The sequence below is a fragment of the Danio rerio genome, chromosome 18 (genome assembly GCF_052040795.2).
Source record: "Danio rerio strain M-AB ecotype USA chromosome 18, GRCz13ab, whole genome shotgun sequence".
NCBI lineage: Eukaryota > Metazoa > Chordata > Actinopteri > Cypriniformes > Danionidae > Danio > Danio rerio.
The window spans coordinates 41,835,771-41,859,762 of NC_141038.1; the positions used below are offsets into that span (position 1 = coordinate 41,835,771).

Here is a 23,992-nt window from a genome sequence, read left to right on the forward strand (position 1 = left end):
ATCTATCTATCTATCTATCTATAGTTAACATAGTTATTACTAAAATTCAGTTATTTTATGCAAATGTTCTTGAACATGGGCCAGAGCCTGTTAGGCTGGATGGAGCTGCTAAATTAAGTCTCTGTACAGCTCAGGCACCAAGCTGCCTCCTGTTAATTAAATATTAATGATGAAAGATTATCATGGCCAAAGCCTGATTTATCAACAAGCTCTGGTCTGCTCGGAAACCGCACTGTGGTTCAGAAACAGCACCGGTATCAGCTCCGAGACCAAATCTGAATAATTCAGACATTGCTCTATATGTGTGTGCGTGTGCTATAAATTTCCCCTAAAGCCAAATTTGGATGCTACCATTGCAATTTCTGAATCCCTGCTCACAGTATGATTGGGAAATGTGTGTAGGTGTTCGTTGTTGGGTTAAGACGCAGTGTAATCATGTAAAGTCTTTTTTTTTTAAATGATCAGCAGCACTGCATTTGGCAGAACTGAGGACTGACCACTGGTTGACCATTTGAACCCTGAGTTAGTGACCCTTGACCCATCGTCCTCAAACCCATCTCGATGGCAGATGGCCTGCAACTCCAAGATGAAGCTCAAATGCATGTTACTGTTCAATGTTAGGTTTATCATACACTGATTGTTATCATAAGTCATCAAGTGGCAGTCAAACCAAAAATATATGCATATTTTAAATATAGGTAAACACACAGGCAATGCTTTATTGCATTAGTAAATGTATGACACAGTTTACACATTTTATGAATCATGGACAGGCCAGACTCAGATCACTGCATGTTTTCAGTACGTTTAGCTTGAGAGATATTAGATTTTTTTTAGATTTTCAGATATTTTTAAATGTATGTATAATAAGACATTTATTGTAATACATTAAATTTATCAATAACAATCATAATTTTACTGTTAAGCACATTTAAAATTAATAACAATAATGATTTTTGTGCTTCTAAAAAGGCTTCTAAATTAATTGTTAAATTTAAAAAGAAAAATCTTTTATTTTATTTAAATGGGTTTATATGGATAATATTAGCCTAGATGTTGTTTATTTTTATTTGGTTAGTTTATTTATATGTGTACAAACGTACATATTTTATGAGAAAATACCGAGAACTGGATTATGATAGGTTAATAGTACTGTATAATTGCAAGTGAGGTTAACCTGCACAATTTTGCTGCTCTTGCTTGTGTACGTGCACTGTTTAACAATAATCTATTTGCATATACGTTTTGTGTATTTGTTATAAGACACGTTATATAAAAATAGTAATGCTTTCAAATATAGAGTGTGTGTGTTCCCAAAGCAAATTCAATAGTCTACTTTTAACAATCGTTTTTTATTTCCTTGAAATTATGAACATTAATATGACTGACATTTTGTTTATATTATGCACATAATATTTCAAATCTTTATTAAGAAAAATCGCAATGTTATGTTTACTGAAATGTGCTTTAAGGGGGCTATGAATGTGAAAGAGAGAGAGAGCGAGAGAGAGGCGAGTGCGCAGATCACAGATCGAACATTTCGATTGTTACTGAAATAATTTGCATACTGATTCCCTTTCAGCCCGCGCCGGATCCATAACTGCTCGCGCGGCTATTCAAATGCACGCGAATCTTTAAATGCACGGATAACAGAATCTAGAGGCGAGAGACAAGCAAACAACGCCGACCGAAACGGAGTTTTTGCCCGTGGATGCTGTGATTCGATCATGGAAATGGTGGAAAAGCGATTATCCCGCTGGACAGGACGCGCCGGATGGATGCAGCAAGCGCCGTGCCCGCGGAGCGCGCAGAACATATTATGCACTAAAACAAACGATTGCCGTCCATGACAAACTGTGGATAACACACTAAACTTACAGGTACATGTATATATGCATGGTTTAGCAATGATAATATCTTGGCGATAGCGACAACAAAAATATAAAGAGCGCGTCGTGCGTATGGGAAGGTGTGTGTGTAAGCGTGTGTGTGGGTGTGTGTGGAGAGTGAGAGAGAGACAGAAACGAAAGTATCGCTGCATGATGAGTGTATATGTTGTTTTACTGGATGCAGTGACATTTGACGTCCAGTGGAGTTTACTGAACTTGAAAACAAGGTTAAAGTCGGGGTCACTTTTATGCACTGTCAAATTACTCTAGTGCTGTAAATCATACGTCATGTCATTCCCATAAACTCGATTTAGAATAAGTACCGTATAATCAGTTATTTAACCCTGCACTGTGTTACTTTGGAATGGTGTTTGTATGTGGCACATGCATATATCTGTGCTTTATTTAATATAAGGCACTTTAAGGGGTTTGGGTTTTACAACATCATCATAATTAGATTAAAAGATCACGATGATTCACTCAAAATGTCTGATAAATGTCTGGAGGTCACCTGTTCTCGTCATTAATTATGATAATTAATTATAAAAGAAAGCCCCTTTTTTTATATATCTGATTGGATTAAGGACTGTCTTTGCCCGCCCATTTTGCACTGTAATCATGATACATGTGATCTTACTGTAAGTTTCAGACAGTGATTTAATCACTGTAAACCGCTGGTAAAACAAGCAAAAAGAAAAAGAAAAAGAAGAAAAAGGAAAAAACGAAGCGAGAACGCAAAAATAAGTATCTTGTAAATATTTAAATTAAAAAACATTATTATTTTTTTTTTACAGATTAATAGCTTTTTTCAGCGCTTTGCCGCATTAAAGTATATAAAGTATCTTATATAGATACAAGATTTGCATATTTAGAATTTAATTTTGTTTGTTTTACACACACACACACACACACACACACACACACACACACACACACACATATATATATATATATATATATATATATATATATATATATATATATATATATATATATATATATATATATAGTATATATATATAAATGTTTGTGTGTGTGTGTGTGTGTATGTGTATGTATACGTCTAAATAACTGATACTTGTTGCCTCAACTGGGAAGTTGAATAAAATTTACTTATTATATAATCATGAACGATAACTGCTCTTTAATGTTATTAAGCAATTATTCATTAATTTTAAACACTTGCTGTTTGCTGTTTTTAATTAATATTTTACGACTTTGAACATGATTACATATATTAATCATCTTTACATTCATTTAATATACCCAAGCTAATGTTGTATATTGTTAATATAAGTGTAGTATAAGTATAAAGTTGTATAAGTAATGTTGCACCGAGAATTGTAATGACGTTCAATTTTATCGGATTGTTTGGCTTGTTAAAAGCAAACAGATTTTGTTTTCTTTTTATATTTAGAGTAGGCTAAATAATAATAATAATAATAATAATAATAATAATAATAATAATAATAATGTTATTATTATTAATAATATTATTATTATTGTTTTAATTATTATTATTATTATTATTACTATTAGGCTACATATCGCGTTCATTGTAAAATTGGTTATAGGCGACCACTTTCTTTTGTATAGCCTACTGGAGGACACCTTAGTAAATAGGATAAACATTTAAAATCGATTTATTGATTTGTCACGTGTAGGAATAATAATAAACCATTTTGAATTAAAATCGGTATGGTGAATTGGTTATTTGCGTTGGTGTACGGACTTTCGAATAATCTCCAACTGATCCTCTTTAAACAATCAATTAACACTTTCAGCTACTTATTCCATTATAAGTGTTGCTGTAATTGTATCTTTTCACTCTTTCAATTGAACGAAACTGATCCGCTAATGTAATCCAGAATCGATTGTTGCATATTTCAATCATCCCCTGCCCAAAACGCCTAGAGATCGGAGAGTCTAACAGATAACAATAGTCTATATTTCTTAGAAAAGCTTTTTTTCTGAAGTTCGCCTCTGAAATCCTGAACTACGCATTCGATTTCTTTTAATTGTAGTTTTTAATGTAGTGAGGTGTCTTTTACACTAAACACATCTATAATAGGACAAAACAATGTTATTGTATCTGTATAGTAACATACTGACTACTGTATGCTAAATTATAAACTTATTTTAAGGACGCTGCAATTTAAATAATAATAATAATAATAATAATAATAATAATAATAATAATAATAATAAACACTGCGTAATAAAATTATATTCAATGATTTTAAACAGTTGCATTTAATCAAGGGTTGCTTGCTGAATGTATGTATTCATTATTGAATATTACCTTAAATTACTCATTGTTCATTTTAAAAAAAACAATAGTTTTACATTTACATTCTTCGCCATTTATAATAATTATATAGTTATAAAAAAAAAACAATACAACTCATCCCAGAATATTTGTTTTTAACGAACCGTATTTGGGTAAACATTATAATTGCTGGTTTATTAGTGAAATGTCATCGCAAAACACTGTAATTGTGTTTGTTTTTAAATTACCATCACCCTGTCGTGTTAATATTTGACTCTTTATTGATCTGTGCCTCTGTTTCATATGCATTAGTGCTCAGGTTTGCATTAAAGTAAAGGGGCTCTAAAACTGTTCTCTACATAAGAAAAAAAACGCAGGCGCCCAATTAACGATTCAAGGGGAAAGATCAGGAGCAAACGTCTTAAAAATGAATATTCTTTGTGAGTGAGTGCACAAACCCCATTAAGAAATGTTAAACGGAATATTTTGTGATCAATATTTGCTTCATCGCCGCTGCCTTTTCACTGTCTCTTTTTTATGATGTAGAGTAAATTGATGTGTAAATAAAACGTATGAAATCTTTGAAGATTTGTTGAAATTCATTTATTGATTTTTCTCACTCATATGCATTGGCTCAGTTTAGAATTTGTACATTTATCAAATATTATTAGTTTCACCAGTCGCAAAAATTTATTTAGGACGCCCAATGCGGGGTTTTTAATATTTTCAACAAATATTTCCAACACTTCTGTATACAGTTGGAATATTTACTAATTCGGTTTTCAGAGGCAAAAAGAGACGCTTTAGGTATAGGCCTTAACAGAAGATCCCTCCATCACCCCCACACATACACACACACCGCTGCGCACGTCACGGAGACACGAGTGCGAATGAAAAATATCGACCACTATGAGAATGTGCGCAGATGTGGCTGGCTGCTAAATTTCGTGCTTGAATACGATCTTTTTCATCAAATTAATGGTCGATGGTGATAATGCAAAGTCTGTGACCACTGTATGGCTTGCCATTTTTGTTTATGTGAAAATAAAGGATGTCGTGAGCCTGACAGATTATTTCTCTGAAATTCTTAATGTGTAATTATATATTTTAGATTCAGATTTATTTTTGCATTAGTTTATTTGTTTTTATATTTTCAACTTAGTTTCATTTCACTTCTGAAAACTTTATGTTTTGCGTAGTTGTCAACATTTATTACGATAGTAATCATAAAATCAACATTTTATTAGTACATTAGCCTATTATTATTGATATAATTATTTAGAATTATGCGATACGTATTATTCATCTCTTGTTACATTAACCACTTGATGTCACATCTCCAGTCCTCAAATCCACAAATGATCCGTGTTGACTTCTAATTTGTTGTAATTTAACTTGATCATTTTTTTCTGTTCTTCTTAACTCGTTAATCCGAATGGCATTGTTCTTGACCCTGACAGATGCATGTGTGTTTTGTCACTAAGCAGGTCCCTAAGAAACAAGGAAAAGTCTGAAAAAGTTAATCTCTCTCCCTCCCCCGCAGCTGTTAGCTTCAGGAGTCTTGAAGCGTCACCTTTGACATGTCCCCTATATGCGCACGAGCGGGGGGCCCAGGGCTGGGGGCCCCAGGACTGACCACTGCAAGCTGTCACCCCACCCGGGCTTGGACGCTTTCGCCGAGGCTCCTAACTGTCCGGTTATCCCGTTCTCTCGCCTGACTGGTCATGAAACTGACTTTTTGGAGTCGATTTTAACTATAAACAATGTGAAGTCGTGCAAAGTGATATCTCTGTAATATGGGCGTGGGGGTGTTCAGGGGGGCTAATAACTGCCTAGCTCATTTTTGTTCACTTTAAAAACTTTTGCGTATAAATAATGTCAGTTTATTAATTATTACATTTTAATCTCCCACCTATTTTAGCCTATACAAGCTACAGTAATTGTATCTATTGGTTACCCGCATTTTATAAAGTCGCACTGTGGCACTTTTGTTTCTCAATGGAGTTCAATTGTATTCATGGAAACCTGTATATCCAAGAAAAACGAATGCATGTTTATCGCACTGATTTGCAGGATAATCGGGTTTTGCCTATTCATTTATGTGCAAAATGAAGTTCACCCATGAAACGTAATGTGCTGTGTCATTATACTGCCAGGCCACGGAAGCGGGACACACTCCTGATGGCTTGGTTCGTTACTCTTAATAGCACAACAATAGAAACATCTGTCCAGCCTTTCTCCGCCTATTACCAATAAGTCTGTCCTTGAACTCAAAAACACTCCAACTCTGCATGAGACGAGATGAATTACATTGAATAATGTGTATTTGTATGATTTTCTGAAAATAAAGAAAATGTTTAAATACCCTGTGCAGTTCGTCCTTCCTTATTTAGATTGGATGTGATGATGATAATGATGTATATTTAATTTTGTAGCTAAGCCTAGTATATCTGTAAATACATGTAAACAATTCAAAGAAATTTGAAGATTAAGGGATTTGATATGCATATTCATGCAAGTGAAGGCCCCCAGGTGAACCCGGAAGTGTGTTTTCTTTTTCCATTGAATTAAGGAGGTTCTTCCAAACTAATTACCTTTATACATGCATTATTCAGACGCACGATGCTTCATCTGATGTTTAATCAAAACATATGCAGCTTAACACTTCATTCCAATTCATTTCACATCTTTTATTATTTTCTAAGTATAACAGCTTGTGTAAGGTTGTTCATGCTATACATCCAAAAGGAGGCATTTTTATTTAATAGCAATGGGGTGCAACTTCCTTAATAAGTGACGTAAAAGGGGTTGGGATCAGCGCGCATGCGCGGGAAAGCAGAGCAGCAGCCGCAGCACGGATCAGTGCGCGAAACAACAGCAGACATGGCAAGAGATGGCGAGGGACGCGAGCACACCGACACCATGCACTGCTGAAGGGACGGGGGCCTTAAGATTTAGAAAAAATATTAAAACTTTATAAAACATAGAAAAAAGGGAAAAAAATAGAAAAGAAAGCAAAGAAAAATTACTCCATATAAGAACAGAACTTTTCCAATGAGAGCACTTCTGTGGACACTGCTCCGCTATATCAGATAGATGATTTGTCCACAAGCTTGCACGTATAATGAACGCCCAGCTGTCGATGGAGAACATTGGCGATCTGCACGGAGTGAGCCATGAACCGGTCCACAGCGCGGCGGATCTCATGACCGGAGACAGCGCTCATCACAGGAGTCATCGGAGCAGTCTGTCAGCCCATGCGCGCTCCATGGGCATGGCTTCAATCCTGGACAGCGGCGACTATCATCACCACCGGCCCCCGGAGCATCCCGGGCTCGCCACGCACCTGCACCCGGCCATGAGCATGGCATGCGAGGCTCCCCCCGGGATGAGCATGAGCAGCACCTATACCACCCTCACTCCGCTGCAGCCTTTACCGCCCATCTCCACCGTCTCCGACAAATTTCCGCACCACCATCATCATCACCACCACCACCATCACCACCCGCACCAAAGGATCCCGGGGAACGTCAGCGGGAGCTTCACCTTGATGAGGGACGATAGGGGTCTGGCTCCGATGAACAACCTCTACTCTCCCTACCACAAGGATGTTGCCAGTATGGGACAGAGCCTTTCGCCCTTGTCTGGATCCGGACTGAGCGGCATTCACAACTCGCAGCAGGGGCTGCCGCCGTACGCGCACCCCGGGGCCACCATGCCCGCCGAGAAGATGCTTACACCCAACGGATTCGAGGCACATCACCCCGCGATGTTGGCTCGACACGGGGAGCAGCACATGAGCGCGTCTTCGGCGAGCATGGTGCCGATCAACGGCATCCACCATCACCCGCACGCCCATCTCAACGCCCAGGGCCACGGACAGGTGCTGGGCTCCACTCGGGAGCAGAACCACTCCTCAGTTCCCGGATCGCAGCTCAACAACGGTAGCAGTTCGGGTCAGATGGAAGAGGTCAATACCAAAGAAGTGGCCCAAAGGATCACCACTGAACTCAAAAGATACAGCATTCCACAGGCCATCTTCGCCCAGAGGGTGCTGTGTCGCTCGCAAGGGACGCTTTCGGACCTGCTCCGGAACCCTAAGCCCTGGAGCAAGCTCAAGTCTGGTCGGGAAACCTTCCGTAGGATGTGGAAATGGTTGCAGGAGCCTGAGTTTCAGAGAATGTCCGCGCTCAGGCTCGCAGGTGAGAGAACAATAGGTAATACACACTTCTTCTCTTATCTTCAGTGTATCACCCTCATTTCATCACAACACTTCATATTAGTTTCCATTCAGCGTTCATGTTTTGTTTGCAGCGCTTTTTGGAGGTTGGATATTAAGCTTTTGTCAGGTTATGCGGTTTTATTTCGTGCATCATGTGTCACTTTTGATTTATATTGATGCATTCAAAATTGAGCTTGTGCTTCTCGATGTTAAATATTGACCACCTAGGTAAAGTGATCCCGTGTAATGAGTTTGTTTTGCTTTGCTTGTTTGTTTTGGCCTGTTTGGCCGAGTAACATGGAAGAGCCAACAGAAAATAGTTTGATGAGAAATGTGCGTCTGCAAGGCTCGGTGACTACAGTCCCATTGTCTCCACGTGAAAATGGATGCAGCGTCCCAGTGTCCACCTGTTTTTGCAACACGTTTATGACCTCCATATAAATTTTTATTTATAACAGTAATGCTTGAGGTCAAACACAGTTGCAAGTCTCTTGAGTATATTTTTGTTTTAAAACGGTGTGCGAAAATACGTTACGCGCACTGCTGAGCCCGTCTTTGAATACGTGTCGCAGTGTGTGTTTGGGTTTGCAAGAAAAGAACAAGTCTTTCTTCTGTCTTGTCCTAGCTGGATCTCTTCATCTATTGTCCAGCTATAGTGACGTGGTCTCTATGTAGGTTTTCTTAATTAACTGATTGGGGCTCCATTAATTTGCCTCACGAGAATTAGAATCAATTGGCGGGCGGCTTTAGGGGCCACTGATCCGTTCAAATCCAGCAGTGGAAAAAAAAAGAGCATCTTAAATATGAATGTCTCTTTTATGCACAGCTATATCAGTTGTAATAGCAAATATAATTCATTTAAGCACCTGAAATAAGGCTAAACTTGACAAATGAAAATACTTTCTTGGCCGAAAAAAATAATAAGAATAGTTTGAATGAATTATGAGGAGAGGTTTATGAAGGTTGTACATTTAGGCTCTCTCTTTGTGGTTGTCGTACTTAGCACTCTTATTTCTTTAGATATGGACGTTTTTTTTTTTACTAACAATGTCATAGCTTTATGCTATTATATGTGCATAAATGTTAAGCTCATGTTTGTTTGGGTTTGGATCCCTGTTCGGCCTAAGCTTTTGCTCCAATGTTTTGCAGCTCTCGTTGTAATGGTCAAGATATGTCTTTACACCATTCTTTTTTATTTACAATCGTTTGTAAAAAGCAATCTTAGAGGAAAATATTTTTTTCTAAAGTGTCCTAATTATGCGCTTTTTCGTTTTACTTTTGTTGTTACTAAAGTGAAACATTCCGAAACAACTTAAATCTTTTCGAATTTTCATTATTATATTTATTATTCGTTATTAAAAATTAACAATAATAATAATAATAATAATAATAATAATAATACATAAAATTAATAACAAATGTAATAACAAACTATTAAACTTTTCGTTGCCCCTCAGCGTAGTAGCCTTTATATTTCGGTTTAGTGAAATTATTTCTTATTCAGTTAAATGATATTTAAATTAGTTAAGGTTCCAGACACAGTGATGTATATTATTGATTGAGTACACATGGTTGAGGGTATGTGATCGGACTACTGAGAGATAAATATAGAATTGGTATATTGATTATTCAAATTCAGTTCCCTTCTCCTTTTCCTTAGTAACGTAAGACAGTAGACCCACTCAGCAGTCTTTCAGATCACTGCTCTTTTACACCTTTTACACACTCGTGATTTTGTGCAGTAAATTTGTGGTTAATGCTTCTATATTCAACTGCGTTTTGATTCAGCTTTTTGTATGTTTTAGCATATTATTGATTACCCTAAATTTTAATTTTGTTTTGCGTAAAAAGTATTAGGATCATTGGTCTAATTGTATCTAGAGAAAAAATAGCCTTCCAGTGTTCTTATTGTATATTTAGGCTATTTATATTTGCGTATAGTTTTGCTATTTAAAAAAAATGCGAATTTCTCAATGACATATTCAATGTTGTAGTAGCCCAAAAACTGAGGGACAAACAGCGAATATTAAGGTAATGAATATTAAATATTTTTCTCTATAATATATTATAAATGGTTTAAATTTAAATATTAAAATTATTTTGCAAACTTAAAATATGCAAGTCCGAAACCAGATTTTTGCGGCTTCGCTAAAACTTTACAACTATCTTTCAACCATGTGATCAATAATTATATTTAGTTTAGTTAAATTATCAATAATTACATGGTTTATGTAGGCTATATTTTAAAAAAATGTAACAAAGCACCATATAAGTTATTATTTTAGCTTCTCTGTTATTAGGTCTATTACTGCAATATTATAAGTAATACATAATTATATGCTATACTTGTTTGGTAGCCCAAATCATTATTGAAAACGATGCGGCTAGAGCATAAGATTATGCTGTTTTGTTGCTGGAGCCACAGTGAAATGAGTGACCATTGGCTCGCCCTCGCCCTCGTGTGCGCGCTTATCTGGCGCCTGTCTAATGATTTGCAGACAAACAGTACATATATGTGATGATCAAATGTGCTGAAGGATAAAGAGCTTCACAGTTACTTTCCTGGGAATCTGCTGGTCTCGTCACAGTGGCCTTGTTGTGTATGGACAGATTTGATTTATGACACATGATAGCGAACTCATTTGCTTTTTGTTAATATTTACCTGAAAGTTTCAAACTGTTTTCCATGTGCATAGTTTCGTTCTTCTTTTGTTGCGTTATAGCTATTTCATTTACAAATAAATTAACAAACAGGCTAAATAAAATAAAACACAATATACTATGGCCTAATTAATAAAAAAAATAATATTTTGATATCGTGTGTTTTACGCATCTTGTGTAAGTATTAGTTCATTTTTAACACATTAGAAGAATTTTATCTTTTAAAGATAGCTTTTCAAATAGGCTAATGTATTTCTTGACTGTGCTACTTTAAATAAGCAATGTGTTACAGAATGATAAAAACTAGGATTTTTTTATTAATTTATTTTTTGCATATTCATAGCTTGAGTCGGATTATTTGTTTAAGTAGACTGCATTTGATGAATCCAATGTGCGTGCGTGCGTGTGAAGTAAATACCTGCTCAAGCAGTTTCCCACCATCTATTAGCGCCCTCTTGTGGTTTTCTTAAAAACAGCAACCTTGGGACTTTTTTAAAACATCAATGGCCTTCGTTTAAAATTCGCTTTAAATAAGTTTTTTTATAATTCATATTTCTTAATTGGTATGCAATAATTGATTGATTCACCCTCCAAAAAGCATTTGTGTTTTTTGTCTATTTCATGTCAGATTAAAAAAAAAAACATTTTAGAAATTTACAGTATGTCTAAACGAATAAATCATTCTATTTATACGATATCCACAAATGTCTGACTTTTGCATATCGACATTTTGTTTTTTCAGCGTGCAAACGAAAGGAGCAGGAGCACGGTAAAGGCGAGCGGGGAAACATCTCCAAGAAGCCCCGGTTGGTCTTCACCGATGTCCAGCGTCGGACTTTACATGCAATATTCAAAGAGAACAAGCGTCCGTCCAAAGAGTTACAAATCACCATCTCTCAGCAGCTGGGCCTGGAGCTCGCCACCGTCAGCAACTTTTTCATGAACGCGCGTCGACGGAGCCTCGATAAGTGGCTGGACGACGGCAGCTCCAACTCGGCCAACTCCTCCTCCTCCAGCACTTGTACCAAAGCATGATGGAGTAACGGCTGCATTGTGGGGAAAAAAAGAAAAAAAAAACTTCGGTGGAAAAGCTTTAAACAAAGAAAACTTAACAAAAGACAATTTTAGACAGCGTTTGCCCTTAAAACTTGTACAGTACCGATATTTATAATATCCAAAGAAAAACACCAAAGACTGCTTTGACCTGCATTTAGGACTTTGTTTGTTTAGCCTATGTCTGACATTCTGCAAAAAAAAAAAAAAAAAAGAAGAAGAAGAAAAGAACTTACACTCCAATCACTGGTCGTTCCCCACTCTTCCCCATAACCTGCGTCAAAAATATTTCTTTTTCGTTAATGTTCATGTGATTTTAAGAACTTTTTCTCATCAATGATTGGTGATTATTTTTCAAAAATGGAGTGATTGTTATTCACTCTGATGTCCGATTTTGCGACGTCACATACTCACCTCTGTGTTTTTAGGTATCCCAAATCTAGCCAGGGATGCCAAATACAATCAGGTGGTGTAGAATCTTGACAGTTTTCCTGAATGTCACCCTCAGGATAGTGCTTTCTTCCTAATTGCTGGAAAAGTCACATAGGAACCCAAAAATACATGTGAACTTGCCATCTCCACGACTTCTCGATCAATCAATCACAGATGGTAGAACCAAAGAAACACGTGTATTTAATTTATTTATCTATTTATTTATTTATTTATTTGCTTTGCTTTATCAGACCAAACTATGTTGATTACTCTTTATCAAGACACCCAGTTACAGTTCAAATCAGGTGACAATGGACTGTGGGTTCTATAGCCATTCGACATATAATTAGATCTCGTCTTTGTCCCAAAACTAACTCAATCAGTCAGACACATGTCGGGACACAGCTTATCTCGTCCTTCAGTCTTGTGATTATTTCAGGGAGATTTTTGCTAGCTTTAACCTGCCTTTTTTACCTGTATTTTTAAATGCCAGTTGCTGAAAACCAAAGATAATGTTACACCAACCAGCACCTGTCATTGTTTCATATCCACATCCATCCATAAAGCACAGCTACACGGGAGATATTATTTAAAAAACTACTCAGCACAGTGTTTTGTCATTTAGTATAGTTAGCTTTGTCTGGATCCTGTTAATTAGTTTGAAAGTTAGGTTGTTTTGTGTTATACAGACTTTCATACATCACTTCTTAACCCTAGATTGTCAGTGTAATGAGTGTGGCTGTCAGCATGCTTTCAAAAACTCAAAACCCATCTGCTGTCATGTATCATATCCCATTAAGCTCACTTAGATACTTTTTAATTTCTTGATAGAAGGCTATTTCATTGTCTAATGCATCATTTTCATGGCACCGACCATCAACACCTCCGCAGTGTCCCCCATTCAGGCCCAATACCCTTGTTGAGAGAGGGAGCGCATTCTATGCATTTCACAACTAGGAAGAAAGCATTATGGAAACCGAAGAAGGGTGATGCGTTCGCTTCATATAACAGACTCACTCAAAACTCACAAGATATCTGGCCTTGTTGTCTCTTGTGGTGTGTTTTAGCTTTAAAAATATATATTTGGTATTTACGACTATTACAACATCGAAGCATATATAAAAGAGCGCTGCTTCCTCATGTAGAAAAGAAAAACAAATGACCAAAAAAAAAACATGTTAAGACCTGCTGATATTTATAGTGTGAACCAAAGATGCTACCTCAGTCCGTTTCCATTCGTGATTTCTATCAAAGTAATGATACCAAAGAATACCAAAGATTTGTTCTCTTTGCACGGCCTAAATGAATGATATGGTGGATGAATAGATGGTGTGTTTCCACTCCTTTCCTCTCCTCTCCTTCGCTCTAATGCTCTCCTATCACTCATCCGTGCTCATGTAACAGCGCCCTCGGCAGACATGTGTTAAACTCACAGGACGAGTGCCTTGCTTGAACCAAAGTGTTAAACCGCCGTTGACCTCTCGACACCCACCTTTTAACTCTCGGAATACCTCAGCCTGTGGAAGGGCCACTGATGAAGAAAAAAGTGGAATATTTCTTCTCTCTCACCGTGGTGCTTTTGCCAGCGCAACCATGCAATGAAAACATACCAAAGGAATTTCTCTTGCTTTCTCCAACTCTTTGCTGACATACCAAAGCTCCTTTTCACCGCCCTGCCAAATCTGCCGCTTGCCCCGCCTCCCCCTCGTCACATCACCAGTGGGTGTGTCCACCGATTAGGCCGTGCACATCTTTACCAATATCTGAATACCTCATAGTAATAAATTTTCACAGTTCTGTTGTATAGAGAGTTTATGTGATTAAGACAGAACTGAACTAGTTTGGTAAATCGTTGATGTTACTTGGGAAAAAAGCTTTATGAGTATTTATTTTGATGGTTTTGGCTAAAGTGCTCAGTTTTGGTCACCAAAGGGCAAGTTTCTGTGATAGCAGACCGAAACTTGCAGGAAGGAAAAAAAGAAGCTTATTTTTTATTAAAGCCTTGTGTTATTCCGATACTTTAAGGATGTTTGACTATTCTTTTTTACAGGGTAAAACCAACTGCTGTGATTCTGTGTCTATTCGTTCACTTTCTTCTATACTGTGTTGTGATTTCCGTTTATTTAATTGCATTTTTTTCTTTTTGTATCGCTTAACCTCTGTTTTAATTTATGTATTTGTAGAAAATATAGATTTGTACATAGTAGGTTTTTTGAAAAAAAAAACAACAAAAAAAACGTAACAAAAAAAATGGACATTCATTTTTATTTTACAGCCTTATGTCTGAAGTGTAGATATATCGATGAATTTCCACTCCTCTATGTTTGTATGTTAGATGGCACTTTGGCCCATGTACGAATACACTGCCAGAGATCCGAACGGTCACCCACAGAGACCCGCAGAGGACTGACCTCATAGCGGCAACAACAAGCAGTGTGATGTTTTGTTTTATGTTTTTTTTTTTATTTAAATGTCCAGAATGATTTGTCTTTGTATTACTAATCATTGTTTTATGGGTATTGCTGCACATCCAAAGATTTTCTAACCAAACCAAAAAGTGGGAGGGAAGGGTGGGGAGGGGGATAACAAAAGAAGTAGCGTAATTTTTGCATAAGCACTGGCGTTTGTGAGGTCAATTGCTGTCTCCACGGGTATGAACCAGTAGTGGTCATAGAGGGACAATGTAGACAAGCTTTAGTTCAAATTACTGGGTGACATATACTGCTAAACAGTACAATCTGTGGCTTATGGGACTGAGGGCTACAAGTCCTGCTCACTTTGCTGTGTCAGACACTTGAGTGGGTGGAGCATGGGCGGGGCAGCAGGTCTGCCGTGGGCGGGGGCCACGTCGCTGGGTTGTTTTTTTATATGACGTGGCACATCCGCCTAGATCCATCTGATGTTAACTTTGGTTGGAACATGTGTACTGACAATGAGCAAAGTCTAATAAATTTGAAAAGAAAACAGGAATTGGTGTGTGCATGTGTTGGGAAGGGTGAGAGTGTGAGTTTAATGTTGTATCTTGAAGCTGATTGTAACTTCTGATCCACTAGCAGTACCAATCGGAATTCTGGAATGAGTTTCAAACACTCTTTCCAAATTAACGATTAAATAATTCCAAATTACCAAATTAGAGATGCCTGCTTTAGGGATAAACCAGCCTAATCTCGCAAGAAAACGTAAGTATTTTACGTTTTGTCAGTTTAGCGACGAAATCGTACGAGTTTAGTTGTATGAAATTGTACAATTTTAAAAAGGAGGTGTGGCATCTAACCCCACCCCTAAACCCAACCGTCATTGGAGGATGAGCAAGTCGTTCTAAATTGTATGAATTAGATTGTACGAATTCTTAGGAATTAGCCACTAAATCAAAAAGTTATGAATTGCTGTGAGATTGTGTTGGATAAACTGTACTTGGCCTTTCTCCTAAACTCTTTGGACACGATCGATGTCAAAAGAAGTATCAGTGGTAGTCGTCAGACAATCTGATGGATTATATTTGATAAACAATTAATAATTTGCATAAATTTGGCACAATCCGATTTGTCCATTTGCATATGATTTTCTCATGCCCCAAAAGCCTTATGTTTACTTTTATATTTAGGGGTAAATCTTTTATGTTTACTTCTTACTAAAAATTGTAAATTTTTATATAAATACAATTGTACAAATACGAACCTTCCATTACATTATACACTATATTTACCTTTTCCTTTGAGACTAAGTTGCATGAACCTCCAAAAATGAGTTGGCAAAAAGTGTTATGATGATAATTCTTACTAATTATTACAAGTTAACTACTAATTCCACAAAAAATGTAAACTAGTGTTTTACAAAACAACAAGTGAGATTGGGTTTGTACAATCCTTACAAACTGAAAAAAATACAGAAAATACAGCAATTATGTTTAAAATTATGTTTTAATTAAATATCGTGATGATATTTTATTAAAAACATTACTATTTACGCTATATTGTTAGCACTTACAAGTTTTTACAATGTTTTGTCAATATTTGTCTCAACGTAATATTTGTCTCTTAACGAAAATGGTTAAGTTTTACTGTCTGTGAGACTCATTTTGAAACCTCTACAAGTCAGTTTTAGGCAAAACATTGCTATAATTTCACTTTTCAATTTATTTATTTATTTTTTTAAACTTTTACTTTGTGAGTAAACCCCTAAAAACTCACAGATTTAGTACTGGTATCATTACTTCAACAAAAAAAAAATTTAAATTTCTGTTTGATGCTGCTAGTGGTTCAGGCTTCATATTTGAAAGTTCCCCTCATTGGGGACTTGTGTGTGTGTCTGCTTTGGAAAGAAGGTACCACTTTATGACATTATGAAAACCGATGTTCGTTAACTTAGCAGGATTGTAGAAAACGCAGGATAGTCTCTCTGTGCTGTACAATCAGAGTTGTTTCATTCCGTGCTTTAGGTTTGTTGGCTATATGTTGCGTAACCTATAATAGAGAGATGATCCAGATGCAGCATTTAGGATTTGTTTTAGTATAACGAGTCAAGAGCCTCTCTGCCCAGAATCCCTCCCACAACACAGTCAAAGAAGTGTTTGCCCACAGCATCACAGCAGCTCTGCATCAGAATACTCACCCCCTTCTCCTCCTGAAACCCCTATGCTCCGTCCCGACCCACCCCTCTAAAGTAGTGTCTAGCTTAGATAGCTCGATGTATGTGAATGTTGGGATTGCTCTAATCATTAATTCCTATCCCAGTTGGTTGTCGTGGAAAAGGAGTTCCTATTTGATAGAAGGCTTGGCTCTGTGTGCCGTATAATACTGAGAGCGCCTAAGACAATCAGCTGGAAAACAAAAATCATGTTTTTCATTTTTTTAAATAATCCTTTTTTTTGTAGGTCCAAGAGGGACTACTTCCAGCGATGATTATTATAACGAAGAAGGAAGGTTTTGATAAACTGAAAAATAAACTTGCTGACATTTTCTTTTTCGCAAAAAATGTAGTGCTCGTTTCCATTTCGAACAGTGCATCTTGTATCAAGCTGGTTCTGTTTTTTTACATTTTTCTTTACTCTCAGCCTGTTTTCTCTCTGTATGTTGTGTCTGTTTCAGTGGAGGAATGCAGTAGGTATTACTCTCAGGTTGTAATGCGTCATGCTTTTCATTTGAAACTCTTATCTATCAATTTTCTTTGTTTGTTTATTTGTTTGTTTGTTTTTTTTCTTTCTTCTTTCCTGTTAGCTACTGTTCTCTATGCCGTGCAATATCATCTTCTGTGTTTGCTACGCAAGAAAAAAAAAACAGAAAAAGAAAAAAAAAAGATGCAAGTAATGATGTCACCATGCTTTTTTCAGTGTTCAAATGTTTCAGCATTTCTGTAGTCACAAAAATGTAGAAAATAAAAAGGTTGGGTTTTCCAGCACATTACAACCAGACATCTTGACTTTATTTCCTTTCATTTCCAGCTGTTATGTCTGTGATATTGTTAGGGCCAGACAGATTCTGACATTTTTTGTTATTTCTGCTAAAAGTTTTGTAAAAAAATCTGCAAATTTATGCGGAATGATTTTAAGAGTATCTTAACTACAAATAATACAATTTTTAATTTTTATTTAATGCTTACAGCACAAGTCCAATTATATCCGCTTTTTTTGTAAACAAAGCAAGTCTCTCATATAATAAATCTACTAAAAGACAGAACATATTATTTTACGAACTGTGTTGTGAATAAATCATATGAACCTTTTAATATTTTTATTATTTTATCACAATAATATTACTAAAATGAATTTAAAAACTGAATAAATAGTATTTACACACATTTACACAAATACATAGACTCATTGATGGGCTAAAAATCTGTGGGCAGGTATAAACAAAAATGTGTGCTGCTGGCTACACAGGATGTACTACAAGTTTTCAAAATCTCTAGAGTCAAACAAGGTTAAATTTAAAAGGGATAGTTCACCCAAAATGAAAATTCACAATTTACTTACTCTCAAGTGATTTCAAATATTTTGTTGAACACAAAATAGAGTATTTTGATGAAAGCTGAAATCCTGAAACCATTGCCTTACATAGAGAAAGAAAAAATATTATATAAGTCAGTGGTTACAGTTTTTCAAAAAGTGGTATTTTGTATTTAAAAGAGGAAAGAAACTCATACAGGTTTGCAACAAGTAAAGAGTGAGGGTGGACATAATATTTATTTTTATGTGAATTATCCCTTTAAATACTGTCAGGTAATTTTATCATGGTTTACCATGAAACTGCAATCGTTTTATACGTAAAAGGGCAGATAGAGCGAATTATCATTCTACTTTCATAGTAAAAGCAATTGTAGTCAACTAAGTATAAAATAAGCAGTGTTGAGGGGGAATACATTACGCGTAATGAGTTATATTCATATTTCTAACAAGTAAACTAACATTACTTCTTAATTTCCAAGAAAATATCTGAGATATTAGGTACAGTGTATGATTTTATCCCATAGAGGGTGCATTTTCACAACAAAGAAAAGGTGTATTTTGATGATGCCATGACTGAGTGTGGAATAATGGGAGTTGTGGACTTCATTACACCATATCGGACTCATCAAGAAATCCTGTTCATGGATGACTAATCATATTAAAAATTTATTATAATGGAAGTCTGAAGTAAAACACTAAAGCAAATGCTGATGAGAAACAAGTGTGAAGCAGGTCACACACCAGAAGTGCCGCTCGGCGCCGCGACACGGCGCGCACATGACAGTTTAAAGTATCACACACCAGACGCGCACATTCAAATGATATTGCGCCGGTGTGTGTATCCTGATAGAAACCTATGTTTAAAATTCCAAAATGCATTGCGCTGCAAGTCGCAAGTCGGCGGCTGTCGGCGGCGCCCAGCCACGGCTCAGGACGCAGTTCATTTTTCAGCCGTGCCACAGAGCGCCATCTGATTAGTTTCATATTAAATATCATTCGAATGTGCGCGTCTGGTGTGTGATACTTTAAACTGTCATGTGCGCGCCGTGTAGCGGCGCTTCTGGTGTGCGACCTGCTTTACTCGACATAAAAGCACCGGAGCTTTTACTATGCCACAATCGGACGATTTTAACTGCCAAGACAGCACAGCACACAGTCTCTATCATTAGCTGAAATTGCTTCTTTCTCTGGATTTGAATATTCTTCATAATATTTGAGATAATGTAGGTAAGTCAGCAAAGTGTATAACACTATTATAGTGGTTTATGGATAATTCATTAAATAAAATCAAACATAATGCCTTAAAACATTTTTTAAAGTATGACTGTTCATTCCTAATGTTAGTCTTAATTCTGTTTACTCTCTATAGCTGCAAAATATTTACAATGTAAAGAAGTAAAGATGTGAATAATAATAAAAAATTATTAAAAAAACATTAGCTTGGTCTGTTGCCTTGTTGAATGTATTAACTAAGATAAGAGTGTCTAAACACTCCTGAAATTCAAGCCACTAAGACTGAAAAAGTCTGTAAATAGTTAAATATTTGTTCAAGATATGTTTGACATCTGTCTCCTTTACCAGCAAGAGTTCAATGTTGCTTCTGAAGGATGGGTAAATATCCAAAACATCTAACGTTAGCATATTTTGAGAATATTCCCCAAATTTCCTTTCTAAAAAGAGCTTTTTAACTTTCTGTAAATTTTTCATTGTCTCTGACTACATACAGGGACTAGAGCTAATTCACTGCCATTCATATTCTGTATATGAATTATTATACACTGTATAATAAGATAAACACATCTGAGGGAAGCAGTAATATGCCAGTCGACAGGTTGAATCAGCTTGCTCTCCAACAACAACTACATGGGTGTATCAATCCACTAACCGTACTAGCAGTTGTAAACTATTCCTCTCCATCGTTGTCCAAGTCCAGTGTTGAACATATAGATCTATATGCTGATAATAATTTCCGATATTTTGGCCGCGAGAATTCGCCCGTTTGTTCTGTTGTTTCTGAAACTTTTTAACGGCAGGCACTTTTTTCCAGGGGTTTCAGTACAGCGTAACCGCTACTACGTCATCGGGTGGGCGTGGCCTATCTGTGAATTTGCATAGGTCATGGATCATGCGCAGATTGTGAAAACTGCCGTTTGATTCAGATACCTGTACGTATTCGCAGGTGTTTCGTGTCCAGTGCCTTTTATATGCAGTACTAAATAGCTGTCCTGATCGCAGGTGTTTCATGTGAAGTCAGTGTATGTTTTATTAAACAAATTAACTTAAGATACAACTCAGATTACATTATTACTGTTATAACTTAAGATACCTGTCCCGATCCCAGGGCTTTTGTGTCAAATACTTTATATATCATATATAGTAGCATCAGATACCTGTCCTGATGCCAGGGGTTTCATGTATGATCACTTTTATATATATTAACATCAGATACCTGTCCTGATCTCAGGTGTTTCATGTATGATCACTTTTATATATATTAACATCAGATACCTGTCCTGATCTCAGGTGTTTTATGTATGATCACTTTTATATACATTAACATCCTGTCCTGATCCCAGGGGTTTCATGTATGATCACTTTTATATTATATACAGTAACATCAGATACCTGTCCTGATCTCAGGTGTTTCATGTATGATCACTTTTATATATATTAACATCAGATACCTGTCCTGATCCCAGGTGTTTCATGTATGATCACTTTTATATATATTAACATCAGATACCTGTCCTGATCTCAGGTGTTTCATGTATGATCTCTTTTATATACAGTAACATCAGATACCTGTCCTGATCCCAGGTGTTTCATGTATGATCTCTTTTATATACAGTAACATCAGATACCTGTCCTGATCTCAGGTGTTTCATGTATGATCACTTTTATATACATTAACATCAGATACCTGTCCTGATCTGAGGTGTTTCATGTATGATCACTTTTATATTAGTTGACATCAGATACCTGTCCTGATCTGAGGTGTTTCATGTATGATCACTTTTATATTAGTTGACATCAGATACCTGTCCTGATCTCAGTTGTTTTGTGTATGATGACTTTAAATAAAAATAGAAAATAAATATGAGTTATGTTAATTAACTAAGATCGAGAAAGAAAAATTAACCACGATTTATTACAAAAAATGTGTTATTTATTTGTTTAAACATGACTGAATACCCTATTTTAAACTACAAAAACACGGTTAATCTTACCACAACCATTATTATTTGGTTTAAAATGGATGTACAAAAGCCCAGAGACAGTAAAACGAGGTCAGCCGTTTTTGCTAATGAAATCTTTAAAATATAACTTTATAAAAACAAAAAAATAACCTGTTTGATTGTTTTTTTTCCCCTCGTTATCCACGGTAGGTTCTTTATCCATAATCATCCTGTTTGAAATGACCGCGCTAAAAAAGAACCTGTACTGCGCATGATCGGTGACCTCTCAGTATTGTTTTTTTTTTAAGGGGGCGTTTCCCAAACACCGACCGAGCCACGCCCATTTTACGTCGTGGTAATGAAACCCCTGGAATTTAGTGCATGCCACTTTTTAACATAGCTCAGTGACTCCGCCCTCTTCTGGAAAGCAGCAGCTCGTTTGCATTTAAAGGGACACACGTTTGACAATCGCTTATAAACGACCTGCTGTGAGCTTTGAGAGGCAACTTTACAGGCTCAGAACCAGAACACAAGAGATTCATTTGACATCTTATGAAAACGAGTATGAAAACTATGTTGATGAAAACTCATGAAAACTATGTTGACTAAAATAAAGTTATATAAATAATTATAATAAATTAATTAACTAGTATAATAAATATAGTAATTATAATAAAGTAATTAACAGTCATTTCACAAGCAGATTTGTTTGACAGTAGTACTATATATGTAATATAGTTATTATAAAATTCTAATCGATCCATATAGCAAAAATGTTTAATTACTATTTTTGTCCCATTAAGCTTTTTTGTTATTTAAATAAATTTAAATACTTTTACCATTTTGTTTTAAAAAAATTAAAAATCACAAAAAGCAAGTAACATGTGAACAATAAAACGGTGGCTTTCAGTTTTGTAACTTTCTTTCTTTGTTCTTTATTTTCTTTACCTATTTTCTCCCATTTTAAAAATGTAATCATTATGCCAACCCAGCTAGCAAAAACAAATTCTCGAAATCCTTATTTGTTAGTGTCACCAGTGTTCATTCTTAAAAAAAATAGAAATTAAAACCATTCTAATTAAAGAATTTCACTGTATGGATACAAATATCACATACACTTTTCATTTCTATTGTTAAATTACTATGTAGGCTATTTTTTGGTTGTCCGCTTTTTAATTTTATTTTTATTGGTTGAGTTTGTTTCCTGTAGCATTAATTCAACTGATTACATCTGATTTATTTAATTAATTTAAATTTAACTGTGACATCTTTCGAAAAAAAATGTGCAGCATAAAGTGACATATAAATTCGCCAGCACCTCACCTGTGATTCTAAATAAAGTCCACTAGATGGCATAACACAACCGCGATAACTAAACCAGTCCCTTGTGCCAAACAAAGACAATTTAAATACAAAAGGATTTGCAAATCTGACTATTGTTCTGCTAAGTAGGTCTTAACATGGTCATTTTTGTTTTCAAATAGACAAGGTTAATCATAAGTCTATTTACATCCTTAAATTTGTTGTGCTTCAATCAGTATGTGAAAAGAAATGGTTGACAATTTGGGTATATGAGCATTCATTCATTCGTTCATTCGTTCATTCATTCATTCATTCATTCATTCATTCATTCATTCATTCATTCATTCATTCATTCATTCTTTGTTCGTTCGTTCATTCATTCATTCATTCATTCATTCATTCATTCATTCATTCATTCATTCATTCATCTATCAATTCATTCATTCATTCTTTCTTTCTTTCTTTCTTTCTTTCATTCATTCATTCATTCTCTGTTTTATGATGTCACACAAAGAATATCAAACACAAAACTTTTATTCATTTATTCATTAAACATGCTAATTAGTTTATCTTGAAACGTTTACAACTGATGTTCTGCAAGAAAAGGTTGAGAGAAATAGTTTGTTTGGCTTTAAAGAATTTTTTGGGTGAACAAATCAAGAATGAAGTAAGACAAATGTGTAAAAATTAAGGAAATTAATATATTAAAAATTAAATGGTAATAAATGTGAAATCAAAGATGTAAAAAAGTAATTGTGTTTTGTTTTTGGTTATAATAATTAAATAGCCTAATTTTATTGTTACACTTTTGATTTGATCTATACCTAAAGACATTTAAAATCAGGTGTTGCTGTTGTTGCTGTTTTTAAATGTATTTTTCTGACCACCTAGCAAACAAAATTTGTTTGTTTTAGGCTATTCTTTCTATTAACACTCAAAGTATAATTTGTTTTTTTTTAACTTTGTCATTGTTAAAAATGTAATGTTAAATTTTAGCATTACATAGACATTTTAATAATAATAATAATAATAATTATTATTATT

At 35.6% G+C, this 23,992-nt stretch overlaps 1 protein-coding gene and 3 long non-coding RNA genes across 5 annotated transcripts in view; 2 read left to right on the forward strand and 2 right to left on the reverse strand.

The window, feature by feature from the left end:
* LOC147839795 (uncharacterized) overlaps positions 1–23,992 on the reverse strand; it is a 218,603-nt gene that overhangs the window by 157,428 nt on the left and 37,183 nt on the right. The gene's annotated exons all lie outside the window — the stretch shown is intronic.
* LOC141378760 (uncharacterized) lies at positions 1,565–6,528 on the forward strand. Its single transcript, XR_015515207.1, has 2 exons — positions 1,565–1,880; positions 5,702–6,528. It is a non-coding gene; the product is annotated as an uncharacterized LOC141378760 (long non-coding RNA).
* onecut1 (one cut homeobox 1) lies at positions 7,038–15,490 on the forward strand. 2 transcript variants are annotated; one of them, XM_087291694.1, is made up of 2 exons: positions 7,038–8,360; positions 11,784–15,490. In XM_087291694.1, exons 1-2 carry the CDS (start codon positions 7,283–7,285, stop codon positions 12,074–12,076), a joined length of 1,371 nt encoding a protein of 456 aa, XP_087147820.1. In that variant the 5' UTR covers positions 7,038–7,282; the 3' UTR covers positions 12,077–15,490.
* Positions 10,213–22,064, reverse strand: LOC141378761 (uncharacterized). Its single transcript, XR_015515205.1, has 5 exons — positions 22,035–22,064; positions 20,356–20,489; positions 12,509–12,624; positions 12,331–12,368; positions 10,213–12,087 (listed from the first exon to the last, which is right to left on the reverse strand). It is a non-coding gene; the product is annotated as an uncharacterized LOC141378761 (long non-coding RNA).